Here is a 26837-nt window from a genome sequence, read left to right on the forward strand (position 1 = left end):
TAGCACCGTGTTCGAGGCATCTGTTACTGGCCAGTTTATGAGTTCCATCAGCAACCAGTTTGTCGGATTTTAGTTTCTGCGTGAGCGGATGGCCTTAGTTCAATAAAAACGAAAACGTACGTATGACTGACAAAGTTTAGCGTGCAGTATTTATGTCGGATATTAACAGCCTACCTCCACTTTTCGATACCCTATGATTTCAATAATGCTATCAAACGTTATGTCTTCATAATGATGTCCACCAAAACAGTTTCTGCCCTCTCACCTTCGCTTCAGCGTTCTCGCCAAAGAGTCCCATACAAAACGCATCAAATGAATAATTATTTTATCTTAACATCTTGCCGTCTTGACATGTTGCATACATAATTTTGTTAGTAGGTAACATAAATAAAATTCATCGCAATTAGAGTGTGGGAAGCTGGAACATTTGGTCAGAGTTTGTCAAGAAACAGATGTTAATTTGTATTGCATACAATAATAATTATTATTGTCTAAAATCGTATTCAAATAGTCGTTCGATTGAACCAATTCATCAAATCGCTCAATAGAATCTGTCGATGACGTTCGGCATCAATTTTGAATATTCTAACAAAGAAAATAATACGATAGCTGACGGGATTTGAACCCCTTATATCCACTGGTATGGCGCCAATATGCTTAACAAATTAAACTACAGGCCTCCTACTTAATTACGATAATTTAAACTAGTTTAACCTACATGAAAATAATACTTATCAAATTCCGTTATTATTGACTATCTGTAGGTATTTATTTATTTATTTAAGAATACAAAACATTGTGTACATAACTAATCTAAATTCAAGACGTACACATCATGAGATTTACATTATAACAAATATTACCCTCACAAGAGAGAAGAAGAGAATATAGAATATTATAATAATAATAACAGAAAAAAATGAAATCAAAACATACTTGAAAAAATTTGAAAACAAAAAACATACAATTTTATACAGTTAAATAAAGTTTCAAAAACAAAATGCAAAGTACATCATTGATAATGTCTACGTCTTTAGGGAGCGCATTTACTAATCTAGTACTCCTAGCTAATGGTGCCTGATAGGCTTGACACGAGGAAACGGTTCCGATCCAGAATAAATCATGGCTGCGACCACGTACGTTGACAGGCGCATGTAAATTCAAATTCATTAGGACACCACGATTGGAAACCATCCCTCGCGCTAACAAGCAAAAGTGTTTCAAGAGCAGAAGAGACCAACGAGATTCAAGAGAGTGAAAAGTAAGCATGCCTTGTAGAAAGGCAGTCGGAAAATAATCATTTGACAAATTATCGAAAGGAAAATAGTTACATGTCTTAAAATAAAGACATCTAAGAAATTTCTTCTGGACGCGTTCTAAAATAAGCTTATAGGAATGAATTATGTATGTTCTCAAATCTTGTGAACTCATTTTATAAAAGAAATGGTTTATTAAAGAACACAGTATCTAGATAGACTGTGGCAAATATAAATATGAGCTCAAATACACCAAACAATCATTATTTACAATATTTAGACAAAGGATCACAAAAAACCGTATGTGTGTCGTCCACTGTTTGATGCGATGTTTGTGAATGTTCATCTAAATAATAATGATTTTTTCATATTCCACATTAATCTTTGTGGCATGTTCACTTTAGTATATTTAGCTTAAGTCTATACTTATAAAAGGTTTTCTTAGCGGGGTATTTTACAACGTTTTTATTAGGTCGTATTCTTATTTGTCCGGTGGTTGTTTATCCGGTACAAATCTTGCAATCGATTTTTAACTAACTTCCCGACTAACTAGACATTTGAAACTTTTAGAATATACCAGAGCACGATGTCAATGCATTTTTTTTTATACTTTTAGCCATCTTTAAGTAGAATTGAATTAATTTTCAGTTAAATCTGCTTTGTATGAAAAGTTATTTCGGAAGAAATCCGTTAAAAGTAAAACACTATTATTGGTTGCTAGGGGTCTGGGGTCCTAGCAACTTAATTATTAATATATACGTGCGTTACTATGGAAATCAATATGAAATGTCAAAATGAAATTTCAGTATTCTATATTTATTCGGTATATACCGCATACGGTTTCAGTCCATGGATGCCCAATAAATCATATTGTTATTTTTTTATTCTGATAGAAAGCATGATAATGACGTATTTTGCGTATACAAAATACAGCACCGCGACTTCCTAACTATCGACTCGTGTGGCACCAGACGACATGACGTAATTGTGACGTCAGCCAATACACGCTCGAAGCATGCCGCCTGCGCGCAGTGCCCACCGTAGATATTATTACGATGAAACACCTATATGTGTATGGTGACAATGAATAGCGCCGCTGTCGGAGTAGCGTTATATTCTCGAGCGCTATTATCACTCCGGTAGTACGTCACAATGATGTCATATGACGTCATGTCGACCGGGCAGCTGGCACTCGCAAGTTCTAACATCAGGGGCCCGATTTCCTAACTATCGTCTCGTGTGGCACCAGACGACATGACGTAATTGTGACGTCAGCCAATGCATGCCGCCCGCTCGAGCGTGTATTGGCTGACGTCACAATTACGTCATGTCGTCTGGTGCCACACGAGACGATAGTTAGGAAATCGGGCTGCAGGGGCTCTATGTTAGAACTTGCGAGTGCAAGCTTCCCGGTCGAGATGACGTCATATGACATCATTATGACGTGCTACCGGAGTGATAATAGCACTCGAGAATATTACGCTACTCCGACAGCGGCGCTATTCATTGTCACCATACACATATAGGTGTATCATAATATTATTTTCTATGGTTATTCTGTGCGCGGTCGGCATGCCTCGAGCGTGACGACACAATTACGTCATCTCGTCTGGTGCCACACGAGACGAGAGTTAGGAAATCGCGGTGCAGGGCCCAGGACTTGTAACATGTCGTATAATGTGTTTGCCATAAAGGTTAGTCTTTATAATGTAGAAAAAATGTTTTTAAATCATAAAAAAATCTACGTGGGAGAACGCTTTGAAAAAATAATTTAAGTCTTTTTTGCGATTATCTCTTATTTTAATGACTTGATGCTTTCTGTCAGTATACCCTCGATATTCTAAAAGTTTCAAATGTCTAGCTAGTCGGGAAGTTAGTTAAAAATTGATTGCAAGATTTGTACTGGATAAACAACCACCGGACAACAGAATACGACCTAATAAAAACGTTGTAATAAAATGCAATGAACTGCACGTGGATCCGGTGCCGTATGTTTACAACCACTGCTCTAATTAGCCGACCACTATAAAAGAGTCAAGAATTCATTCATTCATTCTGTAAACAAAGGAAGAATTCAAGAAATTAATTAGAAAGATCCGCTGAGGAGTCGCTCATCATTACACGGGATATTTTCTTTTATGTGAGTTTCTGAATGAAATGAACGTGGGCAGCCATCCTGTCTCGCTTAGGAACACGTATCCCTAATAACGCCCGGTTAATATTTTGATGGAATGTGCAGAGAGAGGGAAGATCAATTTGATACAATCATTAAGTTAACTAGTTTAAATTCATCAGTGTATTAATTTACCACAATTCCACGGTGGCCGCGCAGCTTAAGGGGGACATGCTCAGCGTAGGTCAAAATGGAGCTTTTGTTCTATTTTCAAAGCATGATCCTGGACATACCTTAAACGTTCTGGATAATCTATTTATATAATTTTGAAGCCTTATTATCCGTTATATTTGTTTTAACCGTACCGTTTTAAAAAAAATCGGTTAGGTACATACATGTTCAAACACGCGCGTTAACATCATTTTACTACCTACTTCAATTATAATTTGTCAATTTATGGCTACGGCCGTATGTTGTAGCTTAACCACTGGGAAATGCCAAAAGAAATGGCGTATTTCAAAAAAACACTACCTTATTCTTAGGTCAATAATTATTATAAAGCAATCATTATTCGTAGGATGTTTATCACACTTGAATGGTCAAAGACATAGCTTATAATTAGTATCTTTAGAATTATCTTCAAATGTGTTAATCTTGCGCATTTTTTGAATAATAAAATGCCTAATTCTTGTCAAATTTGGGATCACAGAAATTATCAATATAATTTTTTATCGTAAATATTTCACTAATATAATGTCGATATAAATTATACTGATGGTTTTATAAATGCGTTTAAAAATTAATAAATGTAAAAAATCTTAACACCACTGCACATTTATGTACTGAAATATGACTATATTCTAAAACATTAGAGCGAGAGGTTTAAAAGAATACTATTTTATGTAAAATAGTATTCTTATTCAAAATGTTAAAAATAAATATAAACGATAATAAGGCTTCAAAATTGTATAAATAGATTATCTACAACGTTTAAGGTATGTCCAGGATCATGCTTTGAAAATAGAAAAAAAGCTCAATTTTGACCCACGCTGAGCACGTCCGCCCTTAAGCGTTGGACTATAACGCCGTGGGTCCCAGGTTCGAATCCTGGGTCTGGCAAGTACACATATAATTTGTACACATATTGTTTTTCAATTTGTGTCTGTCAGAGTATGGACCTAATAGGTTGAGCAAGTGGCTGACATCCATTTCTCGTAAAAAACAAAATCTGTGCCAAACCTCTACTTTGTGGAAGCCATATGATCCTATTAGGATCGGGCATAGTCGAAAAATATATTAATTTATTTAGCTGTAGGTTTCGTCAACATCAGACTGAATCGATCTACTCCTGAATGAAGGCCTCTACAAGATTATGGCTAGCAATTCAAACATGGTATAGACACACAATCGAGTGTTATGTTATAATAGAATAGATTCATGGTGAAACTAATTACAATGGCCTCATGTTGAAAATTTATTTTAAATACATGTCATACAACATCATATCATATTATGTTATCTTATGTCATGTCATGTTATGTTATGTTAGCCGGGTCTCACACCAAAACTCTTCTCGCTTGCAACGTGCCGAATACGTCGATGTGACGCCATCGTTATTCACACAACACACGTTGCCAAATGGAAGTCCGCAGATTGGTCGAATGAGACTTTTTACTTTGAAAAAAACATCTACTGTTGCAATCGACAAGTTGCATGCTTCTCGGGCTGCGAGTCGAAGACGCTTGGTCGCATACGAACACCTACGAATTGGCCATTTCAATACCGGCTCGCCGATCGCAGCATCCAAATATCTATACGTTTCGAAGGTTATGTGCGACTGTCGCTAGGTAGATGTGCGCGGTCTTCATATGGAACACCGGATCGACGTTCTTGGTAGGTTTGATTTATGGCTGTGCGTTTAGATGTGAGAGCCGGCTTACCCCCCGCTCTCTCCGCCAAACGAATTCAACATAATACAAAAAAACATTGCACGTATGCAGGTAGCCGTATTACAGTTCACATGAGCTGTTATATCGGAAACAGATGACCGTATAGCATTGAGATCAAATTCATGTTTAAATAAAGCTTTTACAAGCAGTGGTATTTTAATTAACTTATTAAGTTCACAACTGGTCCTCATTCCTTATGTCTTCTGGTTATTTACGATCTCTATATTAATGGGAGTGAAAATATCACGACGCACATGAAAATGCAGAGACTGTGCTAGATCGACCACGTGCATAAAATGCCTGAGGATATACCAGCAAGGCGGGCTATGTACACAACCCCCGAGGGCAAGAAAAGACCTGGATTCTAGAAATTGACAGGACTGCGCCACAGGAAATGTAAGAATGCTCGGTCAAAGCGACTAGAGAGTGTCGGCGCTGAATCGCCCAGGTTGGAGGAGTGTTTGAAGGAGGCCAAGATGCGCCAAGGGTTGTAGTGCCATAAATGATTATGATATTTATTGGAAAACATTAAACAAACTTTACGTGACAAACAATGCATACTATTATGATACGGACGTAACTGTTAAAAATAACACGTTGATCTTTGACACTCGTTTAAGTTTACCACATATTTCTCCACACTCGAGACGTGTACGTTCTTACAGCGACACCCAGAAGTTAACCCATTAATTGTTCTGTTACCTGCCAACAGAGGTAGAATGAATTTATCTAGACTCTAGAGTCTAGAGAAACCATCATCCGATAGTGAGCCGAATGCTACTAATCACATTATTGATTAACTATTACTGTCTTTATCACAAACTATTTAGTATGAATTGAATCACCCCAGAATTATTAATAGAAAAGCGTGGGCATCTACAATATTTTCAGTCTTGGCATGTAGAAAGTGTGCTACGTGTGGCAACACTGGATTGACACTGACAGCGCGGGAAATTGCCGAGAGGAATGACAGCTGGCGCGCGTTTTTTTTTTCTAAAATCGAACAGAATCTCATGTCCATAGAAATACGCCAAAAGATGTGTCATTCAAATACTTTTTTATTTTATTTTTTATTCAAATGAACCTTTCAAACGACCTTGACCTTTTGTAGCAGACTAAATTGATTTTCTCTGTGGTTTTCCAATATTACAATTGACGACTTTTGTCTAATATCGTAATATCTAAATATTAATGTTTTGTTTTGCTGTATTTTAAAGAAAGATTCAGTCTCTCGTGGACAGTTTCATCCACTGCCTAAGGACGAGTGGAACATATGGCTACCACTTTATATGAAGAATTGTATGGCGACACATGCAGTCAGTTACAAATTAAACAACAACACGAGTCATGTCTTTCAACATCCCATTCATGTCCCATTTGTCATAGAAATAATAAATTTTGCTCTTCTTATCGATACTCATTGTAGGTAACCATCGTCACACTATTTTCCTACTGTGCAAAGAGCCTAGTGCGAGACGGAAGTGTAACTTACGGCTCAGTTTAAAGCACGAGGATTCACATATTCTCTTTCACTTCTGCGGCAAGCCGTAAGTGGTGCAATACGAATCAATTGATACGATGAGGTCACGTGGGGTTCCTCCTGGTTATTTTGAAAACGACTTTCAAGTAAACTGATTAAATACCTACAAGCTTTATATTTTCACGACTCAATTCTGATGGGCCAATGGTGCGATTGATTAAAATCCATCCCACGATCGACGCGTTGAACATGCATGTTCTAGATAAAACATGACTTTGGCCCACCTAAATTCTGCTGGGAATCGTATTTTTTTGCAAAAAAAAATTCAAATTATGTAATCATAATTATATATCTGTATTTATTCAATCTTTCAGCGAGGCATGGAGAGGTGCATGTTGGGCATCACGCGAAAGGACCGTAAGAGAAACGAATGGGTTAGGAAGCAGACAAGAGTACGCGATGTAATAGACGTTGCCAAACAGCTGAAATGGAGATGGGCGGGGCACATTGCTCGCCGAAAGGACGGCCGCTGGACAAATGCCGTCATCCAATGGTACCCAAGGGGTACGAAACGGCCACAGGGTCGCCCTAAAAGCCGCTGGATTTACGAACTGGTAAGGTTCGGCGGAAATACGTGGCAGCGAACGACACAGGACCGAGAGAGTTGGAGAAAGCTTGGGGAGGCTTTCATCCAGCAGTGGATTGACCTTGGCTGATGATGATGATTCATTCTTTAAACACAAAAATAAAAAAATAAAAACCGAACTTACAAGTTAAAACTGGGGAGAAGAGCTGTAGATTTAAAAACTGATTAGCCTTCATTGTTTAACTTTTACTATTATTAATCAAGGTAAGTATTTATGGAACAAATATATTGATTCTCCTTGGGTGATTAGGCTGGAACCGGTCCCGAGTCTAGTAAATAATATTCACATATCGTTTTTTAATGTGTGCATAGAATAGGTAATAGGTTGACCAATTAGTGGCAAACATCCATTTCTCGTATAAACAATAATCTGTTATATAATGTTTGAGGCTTTCACGGTTGTTTTTTGCGCCTGTCAATTAATTACCTACGTGGTCGCAGCCATGATATATTCTGGATCGGAACCGTTTCCTCGTGTCAAGCCTATCAGGCACCATTAGTGAGGGGTGCAAGATTAGTATATGCCTTCCATAAGGACATAGACATTTTTAATGATGTACTTTGCATTTTGTTTTTGAAACTTTATCTTTCTGTATACAATTGTATGTTTTTTGTTTTCAAAATTTTATTTTTCTGTAAGTAGATACCTATTTGATTTTTTTGTTTTGTTATTATTAATAATATTTTCTATATTCTCTTCTTCTCTCTTGTGAGGGTAATATTTGTTATAATGTAAATCTCATGTTGTGTACGTCTTGAATTTAGATTTTTTATGTCCACAATGTTTTGCTTTCTTAAATAAAAGAATCACTTTAGATCGGAAGTAAAGAGGCGAGTTGTCACTTAGCAAGTTGTAATGCACTGGAATTGTCATTCCCTCTAGTGAGAATGAACAGGTACGGCTTGAAAGAAGTTCAGTGTTGTTTCAGGGCAGGTCTCACGTCACCAATCCGCCCCTGCTAATTTCAATAGCACAGTAATTCGCGTTTCGGTCAAAACATCAAAAGGAACCACCAAAAAAAAATTTAAACTTTTCTCACTGATAAATAGTATTGAAATGTATGATTTATGAATACATTTCAAAAAAATCGCACGTGGGTCGCTTAAAAGGAGCTATCAAAACACGTCACTTATAATTCATCTCGTAAAATAATGGTTCTCAAATCCATAAACAATCATAACATAATCTCTTGCGCTCTGTACTATTAGTCAATGTTTGTGGTATAGACAAATCTGACAAGTGCTGCCCCGCCTGTGAAATTATCAGATATTATTTATGGTCGTGTCAATTCATCTGCAATGAGTCTATGGTATTTAGCCGGTACCACACTATACTTGTCTATAAGGGGATTTTCAACTTATGCAAACTAATTTCAGAAGTATCTAGGTACTGTTTAGGCTAGGGGGGCGAATTCAAATATCATGGCGGATAGGTATTTATTTAAAATAGACAATTACGGCGTAATACAATATTTTTGATATGCAGCAGGCATGGCCCCCACATACTAAAACGGCCCCCCCGACCAGGATCTTTGGCGGCCCCACCTACCTATCGCTTTTAAAATTTGATGGCATGTCTGACGCACAACAGAATCGTTTTCAAAATTGTGTTAGAGGTAAAAGCAAGGGCCTTCGGTTTATTTTTAGGGATTTTTGTAGTTTTAATACACCTGGGTACTTGAATTATGTAGTTGTCAAATATCAACACAAAACAATCAAAATGCATGTAACGACCTCATTTTTTAAATGTAAAATTTTCTCTCGTGAAATAGCCCCGCATGCGACGATTAGAGCAAATTTCTGATGTGTGTTTATCTTAAATATCTGATTGACCTACCACACCGGGCCCCACCTGAGCACGGGCCCCTAGACTAGAGCTCTGTCAGCCCCCCCCCCCCCCTTTGTAGAGGCCATGGCAGCAGGCACTAGTTGCTAAAATGACAGGAGCCGAGTGAATCGTTCCCGACTCTCAAATAAGGTTTATCTGTAGCCGTCGTTAACTGGGGTGTCGCGTGACCTTCTGAAAATATTGGTCATATAAATAAAAAAAGATCTCAAGTTATAGACATTTATATTTTTATAAAAATCGATGTTTTTTAAAATAAATATAAAAAAATATTAAAACTATGAATTAGTCAAAAATCTCTAAGGGGCAGCATAGATAACTTAATAAACTAAATTTTAATGATAAATACGACCATAAAATATATCTAACAATAAGATAGGGTCCTCTGACAAATTCACATTTTATAACAAATACCTACCTATGTAAGTTTATCTTTGACTTAAAATAATTTTCATTTCAATGTTTTCAGATACATATTTATTAATTAAAACAGTTGAAATTGTAAATAATCAAAAAAAATGTCTCAAATTGCAAGCTACGTATTTTTCCGCTAGGTGCGTCTGGTAGGTAAGACATCGCCTTAATGAGATTAATGAGTGTTTCACAAGCATAGTGAACCAAGTGGTTATTTTTGAGTAAGCTAGGTTCAAACATAATATTTCAGTATTTCTTATTCCGCAAGGGTATGATTTCGCTTACATAATAACTTAAATGTAGGTACTCAAAACAACACTTCAGAATTGCAGTCATACCCTTACAGAATTAGAAATACTCAAATATTATGTTTGAATCTAGCTTACCCAAAAATAACCAGAATGGACTTGGTTCACTATGCTTGTGAAACAGTCATATGGACCTCCACAAAGTGAGGGTTGTTCTAACTCATTTACAGATGGATGAGAAATGTGTGTTAGCCACTTACTCAACCCATTAGGTTCATACTATGGGTTCAAAAACACATGTGATTTTTTCCAGACCCGGGATTCGAACCTGGGACCCACGATATTATAAACCTGACGCTTAACCACTCGGTCATTATATTGGCTCTGTCTAATTTATGCGCAATAGAATACGTGGCATGTGCGCATATCTAAGGTTATAATATATTAAGTAATTCCTGTGATTAAGTAATTCCTGTGCATGAAAATAAATCGCATCGCTATTCATGGTTAAATGGTTTCATTACAACTAACTATCGTTTATATCTATTTATTATCTATTTACGTAAATCTGTTCATCGGTGCAACAAGACGAACAAAAATTAAATAGGTTTAGAGCCTCTGACGGGAGGTGTCGACCAATCAAACAGCGGAGGTGGGCGCCGGACGCCAGGTGTTCCCAAACGGTGGGAGTCGAGTCGTCCTACGTGATTATTAAAAGATAGCATGAAAACGTTTTGAAAATTAACATTCGGACGTGGGTGCTTTTGGAGAAAAAACCGTAAGCGATGATCGGCAGACGATTTATTGCACTCGCGTTATAGCTTGTAATAACTACGCGGGATTGTTAGGTGATATTGTATTTTGGACAATATTCTACTATAATGAATGATATTACTATCAAATTACGTAATATTTAAATCAATTCCGCGTAATAATTGATATTAGATATTATCTCATTTGCCGTAAACGCGTAAGCGGATGCCAAAAAACGAACTAATTCTTAAAATAACATAAACGACATTTTTCAAATTATTAGACCCCTACACACTTACAAAATTATGTTGCTAGTAAATCAAAACCATTAGAGGGGCACATCGCACTATTCTATGAATGTATATTGTCTAAGAACAAGAAATCGGCGATAACAAGAAGTCGCTGTAGTTGCATGAAGAAAACTTCTCAGTGACGTAGGTACCTGTCATGGCGGCAACGCGTGCTAGAGACGTGTTTAAATTTTGTAACGGCTCTCCTTTTACACGTTACATTTACGTAACTAACACAGTATTATCATACAGGCGTAAGTAACTAGATACTATTGAAAATAACATATTCAAACACGTGGTTAAGTTTATCTCATATTGTCCACACTTGAGATCCATTGCTTATTATACCACACCCAGTAGGGTAAGCCAGTTCTCATTAATTTTGTGTTCCGCGCGTTCAATATTGGTAATTTTTGACGACCGGACTTTCTATTTCTTGCGTTTAATGGCTTACCCCTCATTAAATCATTAACCAAAACTGCTATCAAAGTCATGGTATATACACTCTATGGCGACTGGCTTTCGCATTTCTGCATTATTAATCTGTTCTGTGATAGACCCCGATTGAAGCATTGACAATGTCTGACAAGGTTATACCACGTAGGTTGACAACGTTTGAACGATTAGACGCTTCACACAGCCACGTCCGATGACAGATTGCTTATGTTGTTAGAACTAAGTATTATTGATGAATGCCTCTAACAACTTATAAACCGATAGAACAGCATTCTTGTATAATAAACAGAAGTTTATGTTTTATACATAGAGTAAAATTACCGTAAAGAGCTTCGAGAAAATCATAATATTATATGCAATGACATTAATATGGACGAAGCATCTAGACAAAAAAATGACAATCACTTTTTTGTCGGGTCTGCCGGATGGCATAATCTGTTCTAACGCCATTACAATAAAGGTGATATTGCTATAAATTCCCGATGCTCTTTGTCGGGTCTGCCGAATGGTTCGGTTCGAACGGGTTCGCTCAAATGAACATTGACATTAGAAACACTGTTCTAACGCCATTACAATAAAGGTGATATTGCTATAAATTCCCGATGCGTGATATCGCATAATGGAAATTGCATGACGTTTACCTATACATGTGCGAATGTCGCTATGAGCGAATTTACTTGCTAGCTACTGTACTGAGTGAGTTGTCCATTAATAATGTCATTGATTATATGCCATCAATATTGAGCTGGATGTAGGTGCAGAGATTAACATCAACTTCACAAAGGAATATTCGGGAAATTGGGGTAAGTCAGGTGCGCACAGAAGAGGGGTTTCGAGTCCGAACCTCTCACCCAGGAACGAAAAAAATACAAATTATTTAGTTGAATGAAATATAAATACTTATTCGTCTGGACCTCATGACTGAGGGCCGTAACCCGGATGATTTGGCTATCGAATAGCCTTCTTAGCAAGTGTAACCCATTGCTGACACGGAAGGCTTGTGTCAATGAAATACCCGTAACACTCATTAATAATTGATGCAACTACTCTCCAACAAGAAGATTTAGGGAAAAGCCGGAAGGCGCTATTGTCGACTAAATGGGAGGAGCTTGTTACTTCACACTTTAAACACGTAGCCAAGAAGATGTTGTTCGAGTATAGCTCAGGCACTCAATGATTGCTAAAAGACAAGAAAGTGCGGACGATACAAATGGTACTATGGAACGGCGGGATCGTTATCTAACACCTTTTATATTTAAACTGATTTTATTAAAAGCTAATTAATATAAGATATATAGCAGATTATATTTTAGACAGTAACTTGTTACAGTATGGTTTGATACAGTGAATGCAGTTGATTGCGTGTTTCTCTAAAGTTGAATTTAAACTGAGCTATCTTGATGAAGTATATTATAAAACAAACATTGATATTACGTATGGCATTCTCAGACGACAATATCCGTTAGAAAGAAGTCTGGAATAGTGAGCGATAAATCAAATCTTTATCAAACTAATTTCCAGACATTCATTGTACTGCTTACTAACACTTGATAAGAATATATAAAGATAAGCTCAGATTGCGGGGTTATAACAAGGGACACCAAATATCCTACCGCTAGTCCATACGCATTCGATAACCATTTGTGAATGCGACAGATATAGCCCCTAGTTATAGGCTAGAGTTGGGTATTTCCCGAGAAAATCTCAATCTCGAGATTCGGGATTTCCAGAAAAGAATTCTCGAGAATTCTCGAAATATCGGAAAATTTAAAAAAAACCTGTAAAAATCCTAAAATAAGTGTAAAAACAGACAAATTCCAAAATAATATGATTTTTTTTTATTTATGTAAGATGACAAACAAAATAGAAGTAAGAAAACAAAAATAATTTAAAACATTAGTTATTAAAATGGAATATCAAAAAACACAAGACTGTCAATCGCTGCGTCTGACAATCGCGTACGCTTTTGAGACACAAAATTCCTATATGTTGCAAAAATTGCGCTCATTTTGAGTCGACGTTGGCATAATTGTGTTAAATGCCCCGATCAGTCTTTGAAGGTTTTGTGTTTTCTGTCCACTTATTTTACATAGAAAATCGTTTTTTCAATTAATATTTGATATTAAAGAAATCCCGAACCCCGAGAAAAGATTCTCGAGATCCGGGATTTCCCGAAATGTTAAAAATTTCAAATCTCGAGATTCGGGATGGAAAATCTCGAAAATTTCTCGAGAATTCCCGTCGGGAAATTCCCGAAACCCAACTCTAGTTATAGATGTGAGATGGATATGAGGTTTGTATGTGGAAAATTCAAAAGTTCGCAGTTGAAGCGATGAGAAGCTATATGAAGGAAATGGAGAGTGGGGAAGTGTTAACCCTACCCCCTCTCGCTACCTTAAAATATCAAAAATAAATTATGAATAGTTTTCAAAATATACCCCTTCAAACCATATGAATGTGTGCGCACCTGCTCTCTGCTATCCACCAAGGTGATAAAAATGGCCTGTCATGGATTGAGACTTTTCTAGTTCCTATATTATATGTAGTAAGTACCGACATTGTGATTTTGTGTTACTACTATTGTGCTTTGTTAATGTATAATATATCAATGCTACGTGTACGCCACAACCATTAGACGTTGCGACAAGTCGCAGTCATTACAAGGACATTTGGACAGATTTAATTGCACGAGGTGCACGCTTTGAAAACCTCTGCTACATACAACGCAGTGTCCATGGGCCAAACTAGAATGGCCAGCCTGTGCAGTTGTCCAGAGTAGCGTGACATATTGTTGACAGACCAACATCAGCTGAATATTCCACCGTCAACATGCCGATTATAATAATTGGCAACATTCCACTCTGACGTCACAGTGTCTCGGGATGACTATGTACGCATGCATTTAACTCACTACAAGTAGTACAAACTCTAAAGACCAGATCATAAAGGCTGGAGTACATTGGTGCAATATCTTGAACAATCTGACTGCAATATGCTTTATATTCTAACTAAACATTGACGTTTTCATGATACTTGTCTGCACCCTGGGATAGCCATACGAAGTAACATTCTGTGGGGGATTTTCATGAACTGTCTAGGGCGGCACATTTTTAAGGTGGGTTCAAATAACGAAAGATGCGTTTGACCATATCACAGTTCACCGTGGGATGTTGTTTCAGAAATAGCCGGCCGCAGTGGCGAAGGCTCCATAGTTGGCGATTATTTAAAGCCTACCTTCTAAGGAAAATAGATTTTCAAGTAACTAATTTAATTTAAAAAATAAATAAATACACAGAAAAATCCATCCAATTCAGAGTCATCTATCGTCAGGATTCAGAAGTTTTATTTTATTTAATAAGGTTTATAACCATATACCCATACTAGCGCCGCCTGGATTCAACTATATTATGAATTAATTTGACCCCTTTTCCAGATCTGTTTTGTGTGACTTCAGTCTCATGGCGCCAGCCATTGACTGGCTTTTTATTCCGAAATCATAAGTTGTTTAGTTTGCGCTTAGATCGCTAGGGCACATTTATTCAAAATAATTATTAATAAGATAGTTTAAAAAATAATTTCTATGGGATTCAATCACATATAAATATTGATATATGTGATATATAAAATATAAAATAATTTATCTCGTGATTTTTATTTATCAGTTATTTATACCAAAGTCTGTGTTTTAAACATAGAAGTATTTTAAAATGTCTAGTTTTACGGGTTAAATTATAAATTGTTATGGAACATATTATACACAGCAACGGATATTTTCAAAGATGATAGGTAATAATATTTTAAGCGTAGGTGTGTTACGTTTAAATGTTTAGGAAAATACATAATTCAAACTAATTGAGCTTTTGAAATTTCATCGAGTTAGTGTACCTATTCATCAGTAGTAATATTGGGTTATCTTCTTATTTCCCGTAAATATATCTGACAAGCGTGGTTACTCCACGGCCTACCTCTTTCTAAAAGTCACCCTTCGCCACTGGCCGGCCGTAGAGAAGAGATAAAATTATAAAAAAACACCGGAATCCAAGGAAAAGACTAAAGAAAATAGATAGGTACGTAAGTAAGTTAGAAATACAATAATATCGTAAGCATAGACATATTTATATAAAATTTCGAATGAATCAAAAGTAAATTAACAAGTACGTATCCGTAAGTGTCAAGCCATATCTGTCAAATATACAATAAAAATGTCAGCGTTATTATCAGATATTAATCTAAAAAATGGAACATTACTTTCTGCAATACTCTACGAACAACGCGATTTTTTTATTATCTTAATGCTATACAGCCATCTCTTTCCAGGACGACATCTCACGGTAAATGAAACACGAACAGTTTAAATGTAGCCATTTACGTATCTGATTGTAGTTATAATAGCAACATTATTAAAATATGGCTTAAAAACTCTATGCTTGCACTAAAAAAAACACATTCTAATGAAAATTTGTCGCAGCACGAAAATGACAATAGAAAACCACAAGCGGTTTATTTTATTTAAGGAAACAAACAGTTACATATTGATTACAATTTTTTTAAAATATAATGAAAAGTTATTGCAACCAGCAAAGTTTCCATGTATAAATTGTAATATAGTTAAGCCTAACAAGATAGAGAGTAAGAATAACATAAACATAAAGAAATTATATCAGAAAATTACATGAGAAAAATGAGGAAGAATAATTAAATTATACACAAAAAAAAACATTTTATATACACAATATATATAAGTATTTATACAAAATTTTGGAGATAGCTCGTTTAAATGAAACAGGTGAATTATTAAAAGGATCCATCACTCCATACTAATTAGTCGTTACCACAATTGGCTGCAAATCGTTTAACTTTAACACCACTACGCGGACCAATGAATGACTACGAATTCGTTTTAACTTGATAGCAATTGGGTACGCATCAAATCTATGTGAATAGGCCTAATAGCTAAAGGTCAATACTATATGGTAACCCAATGCTTGGCCCTAAGTAGTAAATAAGATTTAAGTTAATTAAAAAAAATCAATAATATAATATCGTGCAAGAGGTCGCAACATCGCGCGATAATATTCACATAAGATGTTGCAGTCATTCGACCCAGCCTCTTGGAGCAGTCACTACAGGAAGTAGGCAATCAGAGACAACGGTGACCGGGTTCACCATAAACAACTCTGAGAGAAAGCAACTGTTATCTCCATTATTACCTACCTATATGGTGATGTGATGACCCTTGCAACAATCTCGCGGTTGTACGTTTTATGATGATTTTTTGCGTCACACAATGTTATAATGACTTGGGAATATTGCACATGTATGATGATTGCGATATGCACAGGGTTGTCACAGGATACCAAAATATCTAGACTTTTTTTTAAAACAATAATGATATAACTCGGTCATACTTATTTGTTTTCGTTGAATTGATAATAGGTATATATTACAGATGGTGTAGGTTAGTTTTTTTTTAAATTCTTTAAGTCCTGCCTAAACCAAACTATAATCGAAAAAAAATATTCTTCTATCTATAAAATATCTAAAATTATTATAGATGTTTCAATGGCATAATTTTAAATATTATTTTATATATAAACGAATGTTTTTTTACTATTACCTACTATTTGGTTTAGCAGGGTTTAAATGAATTATAAAAACTAACAAACACTATCTACATACTGTAGTCCTAGTTCAATGAAAAAATACGTTTGGCAGACAAAGTTAAGCGTACACTATATATGTCAGATCTTACCAGCCTATCTCCACCCTTCGTCACTGATTTATATAGCCATGCGTGGAATGACTATTTGACAAAAATGAGGCTTAAACATTAATTGGGTACAAAAAGTTTTAAAAAAGCATCATAATAATTACAAGATAAAAAGAACTTTTTATATACAACGTTTTTAAATTTTCTGTTGAATCATATAAACTTGACTTGGCTAGCTTAAACGATCAAAAAAATTTGTACTTGATAGAAATAATACTGAAATGTCATTTTGACATGTCATATTGATTTCCATAGTAACGCACGTATATATTAATAATTTAGTTGCTAGGACCCCAGACCCCTCTGGCAACCAATGTTGTCTGGCAAAGTTTAAGGAATGTCCAGGGTTATGCTCTGAAAATACCATAAAAGCTCCATTTTGACCTACGCTGGGCATGTGGGCCCTTAATGCCTGTTGTCTTTTTTTTCGTGTAATATTTATTTTAAAAAGTAAAATATAATATGTTTTGTACAGTAAAATACTGAATATGAACAAAATTCAAATTGAAGTCCTGTAAATAATATGACTGTCCTAGATTTTTTTCAGTTATCTACCACAGCCTACCTACCTTCAACAGGCACCCTTCGCCCCTGTATATAGCTAATATAGAGGCCATCCATGGACTGAAACTGTATGCGGTTTAGATCCGTGTGCCATACTAAACTTATAATATTTTTTGTTCATGAAAATATATTTTCACTAAATTTGTAAGTGTAAGTGTATGGTATAAACGGATACGATCAGATACTTTAATATACTTTGTGAAAATATATTTCCATGAACAGAAAAGATAAGCTTAGTATGGCACACGGTTCGAAACCGTATACGGTTTCAGTCCATGGATGGCCTAATAATATCTACATAACCATATTATTTGTAGTAAAATGAAAACGTATGTGTATGATAAATACCTGTACGATAACCGGCATTGGAGAGATAAGCCGCGAAGGACCTCGGCTCGTGATCAGCTTGCCATGCTGGTCCACTGCAGTTGTCGTTGTTTGTGTACACATTGTGGTTGTGGACGTACATCCCGGTCAGAAGAGAACTCCTGAAGAAAAAAATATTCCACAATAAGTCATGAAAAACAAAACTGATCAAACCCTGGCGCTTTCCACCAGGGATATCTTAAAATTCATTTGAGATGAAAATAGAGTAATTATTGCCACATATATTGGCCAAATTATACGATCAGTTTCACCCATATCACAGACTCATCTTTTTAGATGATGATCTGACCGACCATCTTTGACGTTAATACACGTAGAGCCGTGTGTATACATAATATAAATAGTTGACAACATCATAAAAGATTTATGATAATTTAATATTAACTTTATATTTTAATTAGTTGTAGCCATGAGAACAGTTTAATGTGTGTTGCTTTATTTCGAGATTTAATGAGTTGCCATATTTATGATGTTGCCAATTCCATTGAACATTTTCTATGTTTGGGCTTATTATACATTTAAGCGCCGGTTAGACGCTCATGCTTTACGACAAGCTTATCCTGCTTACCTGCGCAAACCAGTTAGTATCGGGAAGCCCGTGTGTTTCAACGGGAAAGCGGAAGCTCGCGCAAACCGAAGAGCGCTGTAAAAGTCGCTGCCGTCTAGCCGGCGCACATATACTACAATATTAATTATTTTGTAATTGGCTCTACAATCCGATGTGGATCTTGACCGCCGTACGAAGAGGTTAGCCATTTGCTCATCTTATTAGGACCATTTTCTGGGTCTAAACACACATTGAAAAAATAAGTAATTTTGGCGGACCCGAGACCCACGGTATTATAACCTAATGCGTTGCGGATCCACCATCATGGGCGCACCGCAATATTATATTGGGAATATATTCTTAACAGTAATAAATAATTAGTACAATATTTACCTGGAAGGGCAGCACATTGGGGTAGTTGTATAAGCATGCCTAAACTCAGCTCCTGCATCTCTGATGAGCCTCATGGTTCTCGGCATGAAGTTTAGACTTCCCAATTCAACATCCTGATCATCTGTGAGAATCAGAATGATGTTCGGCTTCCTTTCTTTGGGCTGTGGCAACGTTGGAGCACTACCGCGTCCGCCACTCTGTCGATGCCTCGCGAAATGTCCGCCGTCTTCATTCTGACTTTGACTGACTTTCGCGCCGTTTTGGGAATTCCCGCCTCTTCTGGAATTCAAATCGACAGTCCCAGATCTTGCGTTTGCGTATTCTTCTTGCGTGTGCCTCGAAGTGTATGGATTATAACCAACGTCACTCCTTATATCCGTAAAGTCTCTTAAAATTTCTTCAGAACTTCTGCGTAAATTGGTAAAGTCGTCTGTATTCGTTCTGGACGTTGTTATTTCTCCCGCTTTTCTGCGAATAATTCTGTTTTTGCTTTTTGAACCCTCTCTGACATTATCGAATTGAAATTCTGGCGGGAATCTTTCAGAACTCTGGTGAGCGCTTTCCGAACCTTGTTCGTTTATTGAAAATCGTCTTTCATTTCTGTTACCTTGCCTTCTGTCATTATTATTACTAGTATAGATTCTGTCGCTATTTTCTTCAGCTATTTTTCGACTGGCAACACTAATTATGAAGTTTGACGTTAAAATCAAAATGGCGGTGTGTAAATTCATCTTGAATGTGTAGTTGTATTATAGTCTATTTGAAACTATAATTTTGTTAGCTTTACGATGTTATTTCATTGTTTGTTGATTTTATTTCAATCTGCTTATTGTAAGCTATCGTACGAAATTCGTGAGAGTATTTCAAGGCATTTTTCTACTGCAAATTCTGTAGTTTCTGAAACAAATAAAATAAACATTTTTTAGCGGTTTGGCATTAGATTAGATGTTCGTAGAAGTTGATTCCAGCTGACCTGACACATCTGACATTTACAATGACAAATAAAAAATCCTAAGATCGCATTTTGTCGCAATAATCTCGATGAGTTATATATTATTATTTACGTTTGAAAAAAAATCAATATGTAAACCTGACTAGAAAACGAAATTTGAGCTCGTGACCCATTGATCAGGAGCACAATCCACTCACCTCTGCTACACGTAATAGGTGATATTATACAAAAAATATTATATAAATTAATGATTAAACAATAATAAATTTTCATAACTAATTATTTTTTTATTCAGTACTAGCTGAAGTACCCGGCTTCGCACAGGGTCGCTTCGAGGTTATATTTATCTTAGATATTTAAAAAATAATAAGAGGTAATTATTTTTTTAATATTAAAATATCTGTGTTATACAATATGGCAATATGAAAATAATTCTAATAGGAGTAAAGGTCAAATAAAAGACCACTAAATTAAAATCGAATCCAAAATATGCAAACGTTATTAATGTTATTAATATGTAGTAAAAAAAATCAAAATTGCATGGAACAAACAAACAACAAATGTTGTATTTTATATAATACTAGCTGAAGTACCCGGCTTCGCACAGGGTCGCTTCGTGGTTATATTTATCTTAGATATTTGAAAAATAATAAGAGGTAATTATTTTTTTAATATTAAAATATCTGTGTAATACAATATGGCAATATGAAAATAATTCTAATAGGAGTAAAGGTCAAACATAAGAACACTAAATTAAAATCGAATCCAAAATATGAAAACGTTATTAATGTTATTAATATGTAGTAAAAAAAAATCAAAATTGGATGTAACAAACAAACAACAAACTTTGTATTTTATATAATAATAATTTAGAAACATTCGCAGGTGTGCGCACAACAACTGACAAAAGTTTCATCGCAATCGGATGAATGGTATAGGAACGCATACGAATAGTAGAAGAAGATGATTTTCTAAATTAGAAATCTTCGTGGGCATGCGCATGACAACTCACCAAAGTTTCATTGCAATCGGATTAATGGTATAGGAACGCATACGAATAGAAGAAGAAGAAGATGGTTGTACTAATTCAAAAACCTTCGCGGGCGTGCGCACAACAACTGGTCAAAATTTCATCACAATCGGATGAATGGCATAAGAACGCATACAAATAGAAGAAGAAAAAGATGATTGTACTAATTCAGAAACCTTTGCGGGCAAGGGCACAACACTTGATCAAAATGTCATTGCAATCGGATGAATGGTATAGGAACGCATAAGAATAGAAGTAGAAGATGATTTTCTAATTCAGAAATCTTTGTGGGCATGCGCACGACAACTCACCAAAGTTTCATTGCAATTGGATGAATGGTGTAGGTACGCATTCGAATAGAAGAAGAAGATGATGGTTTTACTAATTCAGAAACCTTTGCAGGCGTGCGCACGACAACTCACCAAAGTTTCATTGCAATCGGATGAATCGTATAGGAACGCATACGAATAGAAGAAGCTGGTTGTACTAATTTAGAAACCTTCGCGGGCTTGCGCACAACAACTGGTCAAATTTTCATCGCAATTGGATGGATGGCATAAGAACGCATACGAATAGAAGAAGATAGAATGAAGAAGAAGAAGAAGATGATGATTTTTCTAATTCAGAAACCTTCATGGATGTGCATACAACCACTTACCAAAATTTCATTGCAATCGGATGAATGGTATAGGAACCAAGGAAGAAGAAGAAGATACTTGTACTAATTCAAAAACCATTGCGGGTGTTACCACAATAACTGACGAAGGTTTCATCGCAATCGGATGAATGGTATAGGGACCATACGAATAAAAGAAGATAGAATGAAGAAGAAGAAGAAGAATAAGAAGATGGTTGTACTAATTCAGAAACCTTCGCGGGTGTTGGCACAATTATTAACGAAAATTTTATTGCAATCGGATGAACGGTATAGGAACCATACGAATAAAAGAAGATATAATGAAGAAGAAGAAGATGATGATGATTTTTTTAATTCAAAAACCTTTATGGATGTGCATACAACCACTTACCAAAATTTCATTGCAATCGGATGAATGGTATAGAAACCATACGAATAAAAGAAAATAGAATGAAGAAGAAGAAGAAGATGATGATTTTTCTAATTCAGAAACCTTCATGGGTGTGCATACAACCACTTACCAAAATTTCATTGCAATCGGATGAATGGTATAGGAACGCATACGGGACAGACACACAGACAGACAGACATACAGACAGACAGACATTCATTTTTATATATTAGTATAGCCTATACTCTTCCCGCAAGTGCAAACAATAAGTTTACAAAGTTTTATCGCAATCGGATGAACGGTATGGCTGCGCATTAAATACGAACAAACAAACACACAAACACACAAATATTAATTTTTATATATTAGACTAGCTGAAGTACCCGGCTTCGCACGGGGTCGCTTCGTGGTTATATTTATCTTAGATATTTGAAAAATAATAAGAGTTAATTATTTCTTTAATATTAAAATATCTGTGTAATACAATATGGCAATATGAAAATAATTATAATAGGAGTAAAGGTCAAACATAAGAACACTAAATTAAAATCGAATCCAAAATATGAAAACGTTATTAATGTTATAAATATGTAGTAAAAAAAAAATCAAAATTGGATGGAACAAACAAACAACAAACTTTGTATGTTATATAATAATAATTTAGAAACCGCACACAACTGACAAAAGTTTCATCGCAATCGGATGAATGGTATAGGAACGCATACGAATAGTAGAAGAAGATGATTTTCTAATTCAGAAACCTTCGTGGGCATGCGCATGACAACTCACCAAAGTTTCATTGCAATCGGATTAATGGTATAGGAACGCATACGAATAGAAGAAGATGGTTGTACTAATTCAAAAACCTTCGCGGGCTTGCGCACAACAACTGGTCAAAATTTCATCACAATCGGATGAATGGCATAAGAAAGCATACAAATAGAAGAAGAAAAAGATGATTGTAGTAATTCAGAAACCTTTGCGGGCAAGGGCACAACAACTCACCAAAGTTTCATTGCAATCGGATGAATGGTATAGGAACGCATACGAATAGAAGAAGAAGAAGATGGTTGTACTAATTCAGAACTCTTTGCGGGCGTGCTCACAACAACTGGTCAAAATTTCATCGCAATCGGATGAATGGTATAAGAACGCATACAAATAGAAGAAGATAGAATAGAAGAAGAAGAAGATGGTTGTACTAATTAAAAAACCATTGCGGGTGTTACCACAACAACTGATGAAGGTTTCATTGCAATCGGATGAATGGTATAGGGACCATACGAATAAAAGAAGATAGAATGAAGAAGAAGAAGAAGAAGAAGATAGTTGTACTAATTCAGAAACCTTTGCGGGTGTTGGCACAATTACTGACGAAAATTTTATTGCAATCGGATGAATGGAATAGGAACGCATACGAATAGAAGAATATAGAATAGAAGAAGAAGAAGAAGAAGAAGATGGTTGTACTAATTCAAAAACCATTGCGGGTGTTACCACAACAACTGATGAAGGTTTCATCGCAATCGGATGAATGGTATAGGGACCATACGAATAAAAGAAGATAGAATGAAGAAGAAGAAGAAGATGATGATTTTTCTAATCTAGAAACCTTCATGGGTGTGCATACAACCACTTGCCAAAATTTCATTGCAATCGGATGAATGGTATAGGAACCATACGAATAAAAGAAGATAGAATGAAGAAGAAGAAGAAGATGATGATTTTTCTAATTCAGAAACCTTTATGGGTATGCATACAACCACTTACCAAAATTTCATTGCAATCGGATGAATGGTATAGGAACGCATACGGGACAGACACACAGACAGACAGACATACAGACAGACAGACATTCATTTTTATATATTAGTATAGCCTATACTCTTTCCGCAAGTGCAAGCAATAAGTTTACAAAGTTTTATCGCAATCGGATGAACGGTATGGCTGCGCATTAAATACGAACAAACAAACACACAAACACACAAATATTATTTTTTATATATTAGATTAATTTAGAAACCTTCGCAGGTGTGCGCACAACAACTGACAAAAGTTTCATCGCAATCGGATGAATGGTATAGGAACCATACGAATAAAAGAAAATATAATGATGAAGAAGAAGATGATGATGATTTTTCTAACTCAGAAACCTTTGCGGATGTGCATACAACCACTTACCAAAATTGCATCGCAATCGGATGAATGGTATAGGAACGCATACGGGACAGATAGAAAGACAGACAGACAGACAGGCATACAGACAGACAGACATTCATTTTTATATATAAGATATAGCCTATACTCTTCGCGGAAGTGCAAGCAATAAGTTAACAAAGTTTTATCGCAATCGGATGAACGGTATGGCAGCGCATACAATACGAACAAACAAATATTAATTTTTATAAATTAGATAATATACTGAACATACGCTAGATTTAAGAATGTTAAAAAAATACTTTTTCAACAAGATATTATGTTTTTAGTCACTTATTGTCAAACTAAAGCAGTTGGGCCGATAGGCTATTGATTTTTAAGAGATGAAACTATTTTTAACATTTACTAATTTTTTGGTGTCATACGGCGAGTCAGAAATTTCTGGTCTGTGAGTTTGGCCGAAGTAATATTAGATAAGTCAGGAATCCTACACGCTCTAGTCTAGTCTTTCTATAATGCTTTCAACAACATTATAACGGCGCTTCTCGTTTGTTACGCCACATGCATCTGACGGAGGATATGCATGCAATATATACGATATTATTATCAGAATATGGTTTACTTGAAAATTGTACATAAAACATTTCACCGTGGCACAGTTCGCTGTGAGCTTTCTGTCGGAAAGAGATGACCGTATACTATACGGTCTCCAATTTTATTAGGTTCAATATGAACATTAATTCAATTTTCATAACTGATTTTGGCAAAATTCATGAATGAATGAAAACCTAACCTAACCAAACAAGTAATCCAGTACATTGGCTATTTTCAAAATTTGTTTGCTGCTTACGGCGAACTGCATACGTACACGGTAAATATGATGGACGAATGCGATAATCTAATGTACCTGAAGAATATAAGACAACTGAAAAGCCTCTCAGCTAAAAAAAACTGGGATAGGTACTAGAACTAGATGATACGTAACACATGACTATAAGCCTGGCCACACATCTAAACTCGTCCGACTGCAACACGTCGAATATGTCGAAGTGATTTTGTTGGTATTCACAAAACACGTGTAATTTAATGAACTTCGACACTCAGCTCGAAAGCGACATTTTAGTTTGAAAAAATAAACTGGTGTCGCAAGCAACAAATTTCACCCAACGCGTGACGCAGGTATAATTCCAAAATGTCGCACTTCATCATTTATGTTGTACTTTCCCGGCATGGCATCGACTATGCGCACAGAAGAAAGATGCAACATTGCGCCTAGTTTTGATTTATCCCAGTCGCGACGATTTTCAATGTGCGACTGGGCTTATTTATAACGATACGCGAGCATGTAACAGGTGAATATCGGCCTTAAAATGTGCACATCAAGAATGATTTTTAACTTATGTTGATGTCAACACCAAAATAAATATGCAGTGATTCTGACCTTTGCTGAAATTAGGTCAATTGTTGAGGCTTCATAAAATAAAGCAACATGGCCCATCCAACAAGTGAGATTTATGAAATATTGTTCCTTACAGAGATTCAATAATACTCAGTGAAACGCAAAAAGGGTACCGAAATCAATATTGCAAATTATTGTTGAATACAATAAGCAATACGTAAGCTTAAATTTATAAGATAATAAGCTAGCAGGAAAAAAAATGCCAGATTTAAATAAGCTTTATTAGAATGTAATATAATATATAATAGATTATGTGTTGGACAATGACTTATTAAAAGTCTGATTTGAAAAGCTAGTATGATTCTATATAAAACAAACTTTATTAATGTTAAGCATAGCATTCTCAGACGTTTAGACGTTTAGTTTGATAAGAAAATTAGATATAAAATATGCTATAAGAAAGAAGGCTTGAAACAACGTGTGATAAAGCATACATTATCAAATTCATTCCCAGACTATATTATGCTGTGTATTATACTGTGTATTATGCCGGGTCCACACTGGCAACATGTCGCCGGCAACCTCGTTAAATTTTACGATAATTATCATAATTGCTTAAGAAATTTTACGATAATTATCATACTTATCGTAAAATTTCACGAGGTTGCCGGCGACATGTTGCCAGTGTGGACCCGGCATTATACTTTTTACTTTCTAATCGGGACTTTTTTATTTTCTAATCGGATGCATTTGGAATCAAGTGTGGAGTGTTAAAAATTCGCAGTACTATTTAACGACATTTAATAGCTAGTTGTGATGATTAGCCATGTTTAAAAAAAACATCACGTCTGACAGTTAACTTCCCGGGATAATTAACTACCTGAATGCGAAATATCATAATATTATGTTATCACTTTTTTATTGATACTGGAGTTAAGTGATATCTCAGAATAGCCCTGCTGGTGTCTATATTGAGATTAAACCGCCAGGTAGGGTAGCCGGTAGCACCGTAAAAGAAAGGTGCCAGCAAGGTTGTTGAAAAATCGAATTTGATTTTATTTTCTGTAGACAGTTTGTCTATTTCAAATACATGGTGTATCTATATGTCAATGCATATGATAGGTTCTTATTTGCCAAGTCTCTTGAAATCGCATCTAGC

General features: G+C 35.7%; 1 protein-coding gene across 1 annotated transcript in view; it reads right to left on the reverse strand.

Annotated features, from left to right (window-relative positions):
* Sulf1 (Extracellular sulfatase Sulf1) overlaps positions 1 to 20009 on the reverse strand; it is a 76617-nt gene extending 56608 nt beyond the window's left edge. The window contains exons 1-2 of the mRNA XM_085951612.1: positions 19113 to 20009; positions 18134 to 18273 (exon numbers count right to left, since the gene is read on the reverse strand). Coding sequence (XP_085807738.1) covers positions 18134 to 18273; positions 19113 to 19843 — 871 coding nt within the window. The 5' untranslated portion in view covers positions 19844 to 20009. The remainder of the gene's footprint in view (positions 1 to 18133; positions 18274 to 19112) is intronic.
* Positions 20010 to 26837: the final 6828 nt, after the last annotated feature.

This window comes from Rhyacophila brunnea, unplaced genomic scaffold (genome assembly GCF_057557595.1).
Source record: "Rhyacophila brunnea isolate RB1 unplaced genomic scaffold, BYU_Rbru_1.0 scaffold_24, whole genome shotgun sequence".
NCBI lineage: Eukaryota > Metazoa > Arthropoda > Insecta > Trichoptera > Rhyacophilidae > Rhyacophila > Rhyacophila brunnea.